This window comes from Vanessa atalanta, chromosome 8, assembly GCF_905147765.1.
Source record: "Vanessa atalanta chromosome 8, ilVanAtal1.2, whole genome shotgun sequence".
Taxonomy (NCBI): domain Eukaryota; kingdom Metazoa; phylum Arthropoda; class Insecta; order Lepidoptera; family Nymphalidae; genus Vanessa; species Vanessa atalanta.
In genome coordinates, this window is record NC_061878.1 from 12,616,382 (window position 1) to 12,630,624 (window position 14,243).

At 38.6% G+C, this 14,243-nt stretch overlaps 1 protein-coding gene across 1 annotated transcript in view; it reads left to right on the top strand.

Moving 5' to 3' along the window:
• The first annotated feature begins 619 nt into the window (after positions 1-619).
• LOC125065950 (dynein axonemal heavy chain 3) overlaps positions 620-14,243 on the top strand; it is a 36,824-nt gene continuing 23,200 nt past the window's right edge. The window contains exons 1-29 of the mRNA XM_047673810.1: positions 620-806; positions 905-1,018; positions 1,676-1,873; positions 2,727-2,868; positions 3,696-3,834; positions 4,175-4,350; positions 4,764-4,967; positions 5,141-5,377; positions 5,458-5,545; positions 6,140-6,347; positions 6,600-6,814; positions 7,080-7,270; positions 7,498-7,682; positions 8,031-8,293; positions 8,484-8,641; positions 8,718-8,910; positions 9,368-9,594; positions 9,685-9,862; positions 9,989-10,251; positions 10,419-10,620; positions 10,734-10,904; positions 11,063-11,210; positions 11,411-11,609; positions 11,910-12,078; positions 12,448-12,641; positions 12,839-12,967; positions 13,138-13,339; positions 13,457-13,609; positions 13,921-14,144. Coding sequence (XP_047529766.1) covers positions 620-806; positions 905-1,018; positions 1,676-1,873; positions 2,727-2,868; positions 3,696-3,834; positions 4,175-4,350; positions 4,764-4,967; positions 5,141-5,377; positions 5,458-5,545; positions 6,140-6,347; positions 6,600-6,814; positions 7,080-7,270; positions 7,498-7,682; positions 8,031-8,293; positions 8,484-8,641; positions 8,718-8,910; positions 9,368-9,594; positions 9,685-9,862; positions 9,989-10,251; positions 10,419-10,620; positions 10,734-10,904; positions 11,063-11,210; positions 11,411-11,609; positions 11,910-12,078; positions 12,448-12,641; positions 12,839-12,967; positions 13,138-13,339; positions 13,457-13,609; positions 13,921-14,144 — 5,357 coding nt within the window. The remainder of the gene's footprint in view (positions 807-904; positions 1,019-1,675; positions 1,874-2,726; positions 2,869-3,695; positions 3,835-4,174; positions 4,351-4,763; positions 4,968-5,140; positions 5,378-5,457; positions 5,546-6,139; positions 6,348-6,599; positions 6,815-7,079; positions 7,271-7,497; positions 7,683-8,030; positions 8,294-8,483; positions 8,642-8,717; positions 8,911-9,367; positions 9,595-9,684; positions 9,863-9,988; positions 10,252-10,418; positions 10,621-10,733; positions 10,905-11,062; positions 11,211-11,410; positions 11,610-11,909; positions 12,079-12,447; positions 12,642-12,838; positions 12,968-13,137; positions 13,340-13,456; positions 13,610-13,920; positions 14,145-14,243) is intronic.

Consider the following 14,243-nt stretch of genomic DNA (forward strand, 5'->3'; position numbering starts at 1 on the left):
AATTAGCTTACCGGCAAGATACTCAGAAGTTACCCTTTTTCAAAATTTTAAATAGAAAATATTATAAAACACATACGTAAGTACAGTGTGAACCAAGCCTAAACTTGATTGTGTGCTAGGAAGGGCATTCATAGGAAGTTTGAATACGCGTTGATTGTGAATCAGCTCCGTCAGCTCAACTGGCTGATAATATCAATGTTTATCGTGATTTTGACAATTAGTGGCGTTGTCATGGCAACGTAAACAATTTACGACGCTGTCATTGTTTGACCTCGAAAAGTTGTATTTTTTAAGCAATATCGTATAGAGCAATAATTGAATTTGAGGTAAATATATCGTTGATTATTATTGCAGGAATAGTTTTGAAATTGTTTCCTTTGTTATATATCTACTTATACGAAAGCTACTTAAAAATGTTGTAAATATATGTAAAAAATTACATTAAAAATGCACAAATAGGTAATAAAATATATTTAATTCGAATATAAGCAGAATATCATGTATGTTCCAATAATTTATTTACATAAATATCAACATAAAATTAAATTAATCAATTTAATGCAATTACTGTAGTTTCTTTAGTAAGTGTAAGTATTCTGTAATGATTTGTCCAGGAAGAATGAATAGTCGCGATCGAAAACGGCCAGCACCGTCAGCGAGTAAGGCTGAGAAATGTCCTTCACGCTTTGTGCCAACTCCAGCGAGGAAACAGCCAGGATTACCATGGATGCCGCGAGCTGGTTATAACCAGGAGCTTGGCCAAGATGGCCAATTGCTGCGAGCTGCTAAAAACTATTATCCTGAAGGTATCAAGCACCGCATTACTAATAATAGATTGAAATAATAATGTTTTTGCTCATCTCAGAATAATATTTTTTGCAATGAGGGTTTGTCAAATTTCAAGGCGAGGGCGATGGCGGTTGCAGCGAATTTCCTCCTCTAGTGCAGGCGAAATCTTGGACGAGGGGAGTTCCGTATAGAGATAGCTTTAACCATGCGAAACCCGTAGACTCTATTGGTAAGTATTATGTAGATTTAAGAATAGGATTGTTGTCCAATTTGGGTAACGGATCTGATTAATTTAAATGACTTTATATCACGACGACCCGATCATATAAGATAGACTTACTATCACATTGGTGATTTATGAATGCGATGAAGGATCAGTTTGGCAATTTTATGGTTAGTGGTCTCCTCCGCATAAGTACATTGGCACTGAAAAATAAATTTCATAAATTGGAGGAGAGATGTTTTTATTCAGACAATTGTCCAAATTGATCACAACCTATTTTACGAAAATAACAATAAAAGAACTTTAAAACATAACATAACTAAAACACTAAGCTACTAACATTAATAGGTATTCTAAAAATCGACTGAGTATCGGTCTAACGATATTACAAAGATGAGTGCTTAAACGAAAAGAGCGCGTTGCCGGTGAGGCGTTTCATCTTCTGAATCTTGACACTCTATAATACAATATATATTGGTACTCTTAAAATGTTAATTACAGATATCCAATTATAGTCTTATAAGCATACCTGAAATGCACTTCCCTTTTAATGTGTCCTAACATTTGAATTGGAATCCAGCAATCGATTATTATTGGATAAAAATTATTGGTGTTTTAAAAATAAATTGATTAGCTTTAATATTTGTAAATATATACTTAAAGGTAACTGTTATACGAGATCTACAAAGACGATGCGAACTATAAACATGCCACCGAAAAGACGTCCCCCTCCTCAACTGTATGGACCACTTGGCCCAAACGGAGAACTTCAATTTCCACCGTTAAAGTCATGGGCAGAGAGAGAAAAAGAAAAACTCGAAGCATTGAATAGAGAAAAGGCGAAAAATAAGTTGCCAAAAGGTGAAAAGTTTTAAATTAGTTTTTCTTGGTATGTACAAAGAGCAGGATAATTGTTAAGTTACAAAAAACCATAAGTTTTTATGTACAAGACACAGACTTATATACGTATATATAGCTAGATCTAGCTTTCTCTTATATCTGTGGTGTAAAAGAGTATAGTCTATATAAGTGGCGGACTAAGCTCGTCAGACGCCTGGGGGGACAAAGCTGAATGATGCCCCCCATTCATTCATGGATTCCTGGGGAAGTACCTGATATAAAGACGGGGATTCCCCCAGCGTATTGGATGCGTTTAGCGAAGTTAAATTAATAGATTGCTGTAGAGTGTAGTGTTTTGATGTTGATAAACTTATGTAGGCAACTAAGCTAAGCACTTTTTTAAAGTCTTGTTTAGGATTTGAGCACAGGAACGCGGATGGACTTCGGTTTCGGTTTTCGGTTATGGTTTTTGAAATCTAGGTAGATTTATAAAACAAACATTAAATTATACATAATATAACATTTTATACAACGGAATTTTTAGCTATATAACTTCAATTAGATTTGTAAGATAAAGAATAAGAGAATAATTCGACTGTGCAGGCTTTGAAAACTTGGTTTAACTTGGCGTTCGTTCGAGCCGATAGCTGATATGGCCGATAATAGTTAGAACATCTTAAGCGACTAATGCTAAAACCAGTCAAGCAATTTCGTGCTCGGCGGTCTAATTTTAATTATATTCTGCCATTTGTACATATCCATATCCATATCCAAGCCGTCTTCTCAAAGGGAGAGCATGCCTTATCTTGCAGTGGGACATTTACAGGCTGTTACTGTACTTTTATTTAAGTATTCGTTTGTAATTCGACGACAGGGTTGGTGTTATTAGAAGACTTGGTCTCAGGTGCTTATGAAAAACGAAAGGCAGCTGAGGCGGAAGCAAAGAGAAGAAGAATAGAGAAAAGAAAAAAGGAAAAAGAAGAAGCCGAATTGGCGGCGCAGGAGGCTTTGAAAAAGTACGTTGCATAACGATTTATTACCAGCGATATTTATTAATATTTTTGTATGCTTTTTTAGGAATCCAAAAAAAATATAAATTATTTTGTGTTAAAAATTAAAATAAATTTGGGAAATCCAAAAAGCACAATTCACAAAGCTTATTTTAATTAAAAAAAGTTAAACTATAATTTTAAATTAATATACCTAATCATATAAATGGCGATTTTAAAGTGTTTTTAATTAAAGTATACTATTGATATTTACTTGGTGGTAGGGCTTTGTGCAAGCCCGTCTGGGTAGGTACCACCCACTCATCAGATATTCTACCGCCAAATAACAGTACTCTGTATTGTTGTGTTCCGGTTAGAAGGGTGAGTGAGCCAGTGTAATCACAAGCACAAGGGACATAACATCTTAGTTCCCGAGGTTGGTGGCGCATAGGTGATGTAAGGAATTGTTAATATTTCTTACAGCGCCTTTGTCTATGGGCGGTGGTGACCACTTACCATCAGGTGGCCCATATGCTCGTCCGCCAACTAATGCCATAAAAAAAAAGATATTGAAACTTACTTACTACCTACTTGAATAAAGACTCCTTAATATATTGATGATTTTTTTTTCTCACTGGAAAAACGCGTTACGCGCTTCCCCCATGTGATGGAATGTGGGGGGGGGGGGTGTGGGACTCCCCGGAGCCTTGAACGCCGAGTGCGTCCAGGTACGCCGGGTTTACCCACTAAAAAATCAGCGGACGCCCTAATATATTGATGACCTAGTTTAACACTTCTAGTTTAAGATGTCCAATTTATGTATATTATGAAATTACAGTCATTTACTTAATTAGGCATTTAGCAAAGTTGGAGTTCGAATTACCACGTGATCCCGATGATCAGAAAGACGAATTATTAAAAATTACAGAAGAGGAGCAATATAGATATATACATCCTAAGGATCTCGAAAGAATCCAGTACTATTTAACGACGGTAAGCACCCACAAATGTTTAAAAATACATATTTTGTGCCAGTTAGCATATATCTTTTATTAATTTGTCATCAACAGTTACTCGGTTGACTCCCCTGTAGATGTTAGATCTTACTGTTAGATTCTTCTTGAGCTCATTGTCCAAGATATTTCATGATACCTTCTTTTTAAATTTCAAGCACTCAGACATGAAAAGTTGAAACGATTTAATTCTTAGATTCTCGCGACCTACGAATGATACAATCAAGAATCTGAACTACAATATTTGTATAAGTTTAAATTCGTTACTGAATTTTAAAAAGTTGTAACCGTTTTTGTTTTGAGTTATTCAAAATCAACAGTCGATCACCGGTATTCACATTCCCGAGTTCCCGCAACACTTGTACCAACGCGCTAAAGTAACAGTGGATAAACAGACGGCGAAGATTAAGAAACGATTGATGATACTGACCTACCAAGCTTGCGTCCGACAGAACGAGGCGGATATCAGGGAGTTCTTCGTGATGGCGATGAAGAGGTATCCTAGCTAGCTGATTAAGTCTGAAATAATAGAGGACTTATTTTATGATAACTATGAAATATGTAGTAATATTTAGTGTATCAATCCTATATCCAAATTTTACAATTGCTTGAACGGACACGAAGCAGAGTCTATTATACATTTCCATTTATATTACTTGTACGTTAATTCGGTAAGTTATTTAAAGTAATGATGGAGAATTGCTGAATTAACATAGCGTCGTACTTATGTTCAGATAGTCTATTACAATGCAGCCAATGAATAAATACAGCTCCTTAGACCCTAAATAAAAAATAAAAACAATATAATAATAAAATACAATATTTTTCAATTATTTCTACCGTCCACGACCACCTTTTTGCTACGGCGATCGGCGTGGGGCTCGACATAACAATAGTCACCGTGACTAGATGCCTGCTGGCCTACATCCTGGAGGACCCCGAGGAGCGCACTCGGCTGCGCATCGCGTTCCTGCCGGCGCTGTGGCCCGCGCTGAGCGTTCGCGCGCCCGTGCCGTGGCACAGCGCCGCGCAGCGCGCCCGCCACGCGCTCGCCTACCGGTACTACCAAGGGAACCCCGTGCTGCTAGAGCTCAGAAGGATTTGGCAGGAGAGGTACCAATATTTTTTATTTCGTCGTTTAAATTTCAGTATTTTTTTCTCGTTTCGCTCACAATACTCGTCTTTACATTCAATTGATTATTTCTCTAATCTAATAGTATCGTTTGAGAAAAAAAGGCAATGAGGACTAATTGAATCGGAACCGACAATTCTACTTTTAATCTTAGATATCAAAATGTGTACATCTGCGACATGACCAAGATGCAATCTCGTCACCCCTTTCCACATTACTCTTCCGACTTCACCGAGCGTCTCACCGAGTTGTGTGCGGAGACCAGAACCGAGTTATTGGACAACTGGCTCATAGATGTCGCCGATACTATGGTCAAGATGAGGCAGCACTGGTCCGTTTACGTGTCGAAGAAGAAGAAGGAGTCCACCTTTCAAGTCGAGAAGTTTTTCAGGTACTGCCAAATGGTTGATGAGATCAGAATAATAGTGAGATCTATAAACTTCTAGTTTAATCGTATGTATTTTTGTGCAGCGCTATCCATGCGTTAATGTCGAGACAAGTACGTGACTTAGTCGAGAGAAGCGTGAATCATTTTGCAGAATATTTTTCTTATTATTGGGTGAGTGCATAATATATTTTTAGTATCTGTAGTGTTTATATAGCGCTACATCCTGCCAAGGTTGGTGCTGCCTAGAGTATATCTCGTCTAAAAAGTAATTCGGTTTTGGAAGCAGTCTAGAGTTTCGATGATAGCATTAGCATTTAGCATTAGCAGCCTGTAAATTTGCCCACTGCTGGGCTAAAGGCCTCCTCTCCCTTCGAGAAGAAGGCTTGGAGCATATTCCACCACAATGCTCCAATGCGAGTTGGCGGAATACACATGTGGCAGAATTTCGTTGAAATTAGACACATGCAGGTTTCCTCACGATGTTTTCCTTCACCGCCAAGCACGAGATGAATTATAAACACAAATTAAGCACATGAAATTTCAGTGGTGCCTGCCTGGGTTTGAACCCGAAATCATCGGTTAAGATGCACGCGTTCTAACCACTCCATCTCGGCTCGATGATAGCGATGATTATATTCCCGTATTTTGATATGGGATTGCTATTGCTTCGGATTATTTGAGTGAGGGTGTAATGGTAAAGTGCAGGTCTGAATAATACTTGTAGTTATAATTGTATAAAAAATTACGTATTTTCTGCGTAACTAGGAAGGGAACGACTACGGCACAGAGTATAAGGATTATACGTTCATCAAGCGACCACTCCTACGCATCAAGGTGGTTGGGAAGCCTGGCTCTACAACTATCTCCTTCGACCCGACCCTCGAACATATGCGTGTTATGATTATCAAATGGTTCCACACTATCATCAATGTAAACCACCAGCTGCCTAGTGTTGACAACATAATGTATCCTGGTATGCTGATTATTTATCATGATTATTTCCTACCTTATACGTTATTGACAACATGACACATTTCAATTTTAGAGTTAACATACCTGATAATATGTTGTTTTCTGTCTATATTGCTATTTATATAAAAATTTTGTAAATATGTCAATTATTTTTATTTTGATAATCAAAGTAAATTAACTGCAATAAGTATTAAAGTAAGTTTAAAATCATTAAACAAAGGAATTCATATCTAAATATTAATTTGAATTTTAGGAGTAAATCGTCCAAAACCTTACCTGATGTCGGTATACCCAGACGAAGAATATATGACGGCTATAGTTAACAAATGTATTAAGCACTTCAACCAGAATCGTCCCGGACCGCTGAGCTTTCTTCTCAGATACGAGGAGTACTTCTATCTCCTTGATGAGACCGCTCATCAAGATCTACTTAAATTCTTCGCTTTGGAACCGCCGCCATTTTTAAAGGTTGGTTACGTCTAGAGCCATATTAGTAGGCTTTACATTTCATACTTTACAAGGCATACCAAAAATATTTGTATAGGAGTAAAATTTATGCTATTTTAAATTTATTTTCTAGTCTACTACTACATTTTCCGACTAGGCAATCCGAAACTTATTTTGTTCGTGTATTAATTGTTAGCGAAGAGTGGCTATTGGTATAAAACAAAAACATCTGTATTTTCTAACTCACAGTGAATAGCGTAGTGTAAATTTAATGTACCTTCTGCAGGATTTCTCTGCTCGTATTATAATGTACGAAAAACTTCGTGACGAAATCGCATTCCTCCGACGAGATATACCCCTGAACATGATAATGTTGGACTGCGGCCCTATCAACGACGTGCTCTGGGGCGTGGCGGACGGTCTCCGACAATATATTGTGGATCACTTCATTGCTGTCAACAGGAAGTGGAATAGAGCGTGAGTTCTTTATGTTATATCATTTCTATACACGAGAAAAAGTATGATAAATTTAAGACTTGTTTCGATCAGTTGATTATAGTATCAAAAGATTATTTGCAGTCAGATTGTTTGTTCTTAACATGTGTTTGGTAACATCTGAGTTTTACTATTTAATTAAAACTAGTATACAATGTAGTCTGTTTAGTAATTGGTATCGAATAAAATACTACGGGTGTCGTGTGCAGCATCTGTGACGTATACGAGGAGATGGCGGCGCGCACGTCGGAGAGCCCGGACGGTACGGCCGCGCTGGTGGAGCTGCTCGCCTACATCCAGGACTGCCGCGACTGCGCCCTGTTCGAGCTGCGCGAGCGCTCACGCACCTCTGCGCTTTACGTGCTGTTCCTTCACGAACACGCACATCTCTCGTGTCAGTAGAACTCTCGCATATATCCAAAAACATACAGACACACACTGACGTCAGCAAGTAGACGATAAATGTCTTTACTCCTTGGAAGTTATGGGAGGCATGGCATACATTGCAGTGGGATTAACGCCATCATAATGTTTTTACTTAACCCTAATTATAATATTTATAAATCCAATTGTTTGGCCCTGATTACAGAAAATAGTATCATTCAAAATAATTATTGTTGTTACATTAACCTGCTTTTAGTCTAATAAAATTACCCCTTTACATGTATTAGGTAAACATTTTAATTTATGAAAGCCTGGGAAAGGGTTTTTTTAAATTATAATTTTATTTCTGGAACAACAGTTGAAGATATAAATCTTAACACGCGGGTATTCCTCTGGCCTCTTGACATGGAGGAAACAATCGACCTTACTCTGAAGACTCTTAACACTAAAAAGACGATGGCGGAAGACAAGCTGAGGACTAGAAAGGCCATCTTCGAGGAGAAACTAAAGAGGCACGAGAAGGAACTTGAACAGTTCCGACGTTTTGACCCGCCTCTACTAAATTTAGATCTGTTGAGAGAGGTTGTCGGAAAAGTCGACGATATCTTTAAGAACTTATCGGTAATTTCATTCTATAGTCTATATCTATAATACAAGATCAAACAACGAACAATTTCTTGTATCAATAATGTCACTAATTTCTATAATCAAATATATTTTATTTAATCAAAGTTTCTTTCTAATTAACTCAGATCGATGTACATTCTAAAATATAATTAGGAATTATTATCATTTCAAATATTATAATTAGGATGATAAACGCGAAGCAGACGAAATAATCAATGAGGAGACGCTACTGGAGCAAGAGGCCTCGGTGTACTTTAGCTTGCAGAGCATGCTAGCCAGCGTCGAACCATTCCACAAGCTGTGGCACACGGCTTACGACTTCTATGACGGCTACGAAAAATGGTAAAATTAGATAGATATTTAAAAATTTCAATTACAAATGTTTGTTACGTTCTTGTCTTTAATAATACTTTTTTAGGTATCACGGGCCTTTCCTGGGACTAGACGCGGAAAGGATCGCCGAAGACGTGGAGGCTTGGTGGAAGTTGCTGTATAAGCTTGGAAAACAGCTATTCGAATTCCCCGGGGCTAAGCGTATCGCAGACATGGTGCGGAATAAGTTGGAGAAGTTCAAGCTTCTGTTACCTGTTTTATGCGCTATTTGCAACAAGGTAAGAATTTGCCATTCCGAAATTAATATAAATGTATATGTTTAAGTTTAAATTAATGCATAAAATAGAATTTAATTTGTAATCGTGGCGTGGATCGTGGGCCATATTGAGATGTTTTTATCATCTCGCAGCAGCACATGATCACAAACATAAATGTTTTTAAATTTTTCATTTGTCATTTTATATTGTACATGTAAGAGAAATTGTAAATCTTTAAATGACTATAGACTAGATAGGCTTAGAAATAATTAATATTAACATTAAAATGTCCTCGAGGATTCTTCGGTATTTGCAGTTTTGCTTTCATTTATTTTTCAAGATACGATATTCATTATAAAGTATGTATAATTAAATTGAGGAATAATAATGCCTTAGGATGAATCAAATATCATAACCTTTTGGACCAGTACTGTTAGTCACTGCTCATATCGATTGAAGACGAGTGAGATTTGCGTAGGGCATGCGCGACCGTCACTGGGCGCGCATCAGCGAGCTGGTGGGCGCGGAGGTGGTGCGCACGCCGAGCAGCACGCTTGCGGACATGGTGGAGCAGGGTGTGCACGTGTTCGCCGCGCAGCTCGAGGAGATCGAGCAGCACGCCTCCAAGGAGCACGCGCTGGAGAAGGCGCTCGCCAAGATGAAGGAGGAATGGCTTGGTGTGCGCTTCGACGTAGTACCCTATCGGTGAGACGGTGAAACGAGCGATGCGACTGATTTAGTTTTTTTTTTATAATACAGTATTACAGTGAGTATCTTTATATTTTTGATTTACAGAGATACGGGGGTAGGCATCTTAACAGGTCTGGATGATGTACAGCAGCAATTGGACGATCATATACTGAAATCGCAGACGATGCGTGGTTCGCCATACGTGAAGGCATTCGAAGCAGATATGGTCGCTTGGGAGGAGAAGTTAATCAGTATGCAAGATATTCTGGACCAGTGGTTGCAGGTGAGTTCTGACTTAAAGCAATACTCGTACATTATTAGATTAAATTATTATTATTAAATTAGAACATAAAAGTTAACAAAAAAAAAGAATCGATTGAGATTTTATCATACATTGGTTTTTTTGCAGTGTCAAGCTACATGGATGTACCTCGAACCAATATTTTCATCGGAGGATATAATGCGGCAAATGCCAACTGAGGCCAGGAACTTCCGTGACGTCGACAAGGAGTGGAGGACTATCATGGCGGCCACACAGAAGGAGCCTATGGTTTTGAAAGCTACGGACTATCCTGGGCTATTGAAGAAGTTGCGATACAATAATGCCTTGTTAGATGATATTCAAAGAGGATTAAATGATTACTTAGAAAAGAAGAGGCTATTCTTTCCAAGGTTTGTTAATATTATAAACAAAGAAGGAGAGACAGGTAACGGGTTACAATATGTTCGATATTCATTAATAAAATAAAATATATATCATTACGACTATATTTACGACAATATTTTTTTAGAGAATATATATTTTATACGTCCTTAAGATAAATTCGTGTATTCAACAGATTTTTCTTCTTATCCAACGACGAACTTCTCGAAATTCTTTCCGAGACGAAAGACCCAATGCGCGTCCAACCGCACCTCAAGAAATGCTTCGAAGGCATCTACACTTTGGAGTTCAACGCAGCCAAAGAAATCGTTGGCATGGCGTCCGCTGAGGGAGAGATGGTCAAACTGTCCTCTACTATTCAACCAGCTGATGCTAAAGTAAGTTTTCATAGAAAAAAATGTGTTTTCATTAACTTCATTCCATTTTACATTCATAAAAAATACTCTTGGCAATGTAATTTATAATTTCAAAAATGTGTTATTTTTTCAAGGGTATGGTAGAACGGTGGCTGCAGCAGTTGGAACAACAAATGATAATAAGCCTGCGAGACGTGGCCTCCGAGTCTATAACCGCGTACGCCCTTACCAAGAGGGAGGAGTGGGTCCTGAGTTGGCCCGGGCAGATCGTACAGGCGGGCTCTTGCATTCAGTACACAGCTGAGGTATATCAACTAAGCTTTCTTTATAGAATTTGTAGCTGTTTGTAAATTGTATGTAGAATATTTAATCGAGTGCCTTTTCTTTTCGATGCGGTAGAATAACGTGTATAATCAAATAAAACTACGGAAGATCTTATAAGTAGTCACGACTACTACTACAGGCGATAGAGGCGATCCAGAGCACCAGCCTGCCGCAGCTGATCGATCGCAGCACTGAACAGATCAACGGGCTGGTGTACTTGGTGCAGGGCGCGCTGGAGCCCGGCGCGCGCATCACCGTGGAGGCGCTCATCGTCATCGACGTGCACGGTGACTGCTCACTTTGTTAAGATACGGTACCTTCCCAGGAGTTTGTTGGGCGAAATGTCGTATCGTATTATAATAGAGACGCTGTGTAGTATAATTGCAAATTGATGTACCTACTTTGCAGGTCCGTCAGCAAGGTTTTTTAAACGTGTAGGGCCTTTAATGATTTCGATTTATAAAATTAGCGTCATCTTGGCCTCCAGGTCGTTCGATCCTCGAGGAGATGGAAAAGAAGTGTGTGCGCGACGTGACGGACTTCAACTGGATCTCTCAGTTGCGGTATCAGTGGCGTGGAGACCGCATCGTATGCTCGATGGTCACCACTGACGTGGACTACGGGTTCGAATACCTGGGCAACACCGGTCGACTGGTCGCCACACCGCTCACTGACAGATGTTTTAGGTAGTAACTATTTGATTATTCTAATTTAAAAATGTGTATTTGGTAACTTTTGGTTCTTCGTTTTCTAACATTATGTTAAATTTATTTTTTTATAAATCTCTATAAATGTTAATATTTATCATTAGTTACCGGAGCGTGTCAACTAATACCTTTATACCAAGCTGTGCAAAGATTAGCTGAAACGCCATTGATAAGTCACCTGATACATCTTTGCTTATTGTGTATAGTCTAAATTATTAACCGATAAAAAAAAGCTAATTTGTTTTGCGATAATGATGTAATTAATTATATTTTTACCAGAACATTAATGAGTGCTCTTAAGCTCAATCTGGGCGGGGCGCCAGAGGGTCCCGCTGGAACTGGTAAGACAGAAACTACCAAGGATCTGGCAAAGGCAGTGGCGAAGAAGTGCGTCGTCTTTAACTGCTCTGATGGACTCGACTATAAGGCACTTGGGAAATTCTTCAAGGTGCGATTTTAAAGTTTAGCAATAAAGTGTGTACGAAGAATATATTTTTTTATATCTTAAGCCAAGGGATGCGAAAAGCAGTGGCTAACTGATAATCAATGATAATCATTGGCTAACACATAATAAACATTGTTTCCTTAAAGGACTTTATAAACAAAACCTTTCTTTGGACTAGAATTCCCCTCTTTTGCTATATCCTTTTCATAATCTAGATGAAAGGGACAAATAATTAAATAACAAATAACAAAGCACAAATTTTTCGACATCTACATATATACATGTTTTATCTTACTTAATTTAATTTAATTAATTATATATCTGACTTCACTTCTGCCTGTCTGCTTATTACTTATTCTTTTGATCCCCCAGGGTCTGGCTCAGTCAGGCGCGTGGGCATGCTTCGACGAGTTCAACCGTATCGAGCTGGAGGTGCTGTCGGTGGTGGCGCAGCAGATCCTCTCCATCCAGCTAGCCATCTTGCGTCGGGAGAAGCGCTTCATCTTTGAGGGCACCGAGATTAGTTTAGATCCAACTTGCTCAGTTTTCATTACCATGAACCCTGGGTCAGTTTATAAAATATATAAAATTGGTTTCAAATTTTTTGAACTCTACTATTTAGTATAGTAGAGTGAGCCTTCCGAGATGAACGGAATATCTAACGCATATATTTTAGAATATACTTAACAAAATGACGTAATCGATATAATCAAATAACTTCTGAAATTTTCCTGCTATTACGGCTTTTGGTGTTTTGCCTCAGATATGCTGGACGAACAGAGTTACCGGATAACCTCAAAGTACTGTTCCGGACGGTGGCCATGATGGTGCCGGACTATGCCATGATAGGGGAGATCACGCTATACTCCAACGGATTCGTGAATGCTGGCCCGTAAGTATTTTTCTACTTTGATGTAAACCTGTCAAAATTAAAAATGTTTTTGTCTTTTGTCTGAATTTTTTTTCATTATTCGCTGTTCTAAGATGTTTTTTTTGGTAAAATTTCAGAATCAATTTTATTGTTATACTCAACAAAATGTATTTTAATTACTACATTTTCAGCTTAGCTCGTAAAATAGTTCAAGCCTACAAGCTCTGCTCGGAGCAGCTTTCCTCTCAGAACCATTACGACTACGGAATGCGTGCAGTCAAGTCAGTCTTGCTCGCTTCCGGAGCGCTCAAGAAGAACTACCCTGAGAAAGATGAATCTCAGCTAGTGTTGAGAGCTATCATTGATGTGAACATGCCCAAGTTTCTATCTCAGGTAAATTGGATGATGGCTTACCGTCATTTGTTGGTCTATCATTTACATTATCATACATAAACTACTTCTAACACTGTCAGTGCGCTGATGGCTTAATACAACAATACAATCTCCCAGGACGTCCCCCTGTTCATGGGTATATACTCGGATCTGTTCCCGGGCGTGGAGATCCCGCAGCCCGACCGCGCCGAGCTGCTGCGCTGTGTGAACAAGGAGCTCGAAAAGAGGAACCTGCAGCCCACCGATTGGTACCTCGAGAAGATCATACAGGTGATGGATGTTGATTGTTCAGTTATAGAATTATCTAAAAGTATTCGGTATAATCAACAACAGTTATTAGGCTAAAAAATATTTTAGCTGTGACTATTTTGTACTTTGGGTTATTTATTTTTAGGGCCTGTTTTGCAATTAGCCCCTTTCTAAATTGATGTCAAAAAAACAACCATTGTATTAAAAAACGAATTTTACAAAATATATATATATTTAAATGTTAATTACAGAAAAAAGTGTCATTGATGATGATGACTAAAAGATTTTTGAATATCTTGAGATATATTTATTTCTTACATATATCGTTCCAGATATACGAAATGATGTTAGTTCGTCATGGGTTTATGATAGTCGGCCCTCCAATGGGTGGCAAGACTCAGGCCTATCAGGCGCTAGCGGAGTCCCTGCGAGCGCTACAGCTCATGAAGCCGCCGCCGAGGCACAAGGAGTTTGGAGCCGTGTATCGAATCATCAATCCCAAGGCCATTACAATGGGACAGCTTTACGGTTGCTTCGACCCCGCATCCCACGAATGGTAACAAAGCTTACAACGACAGTATTGTCGTATGAGAAATAATAGTTTTTTGTTATATGGAAGTATTACTATAGTGCCGTAACTCTCAGTCGATGTCAT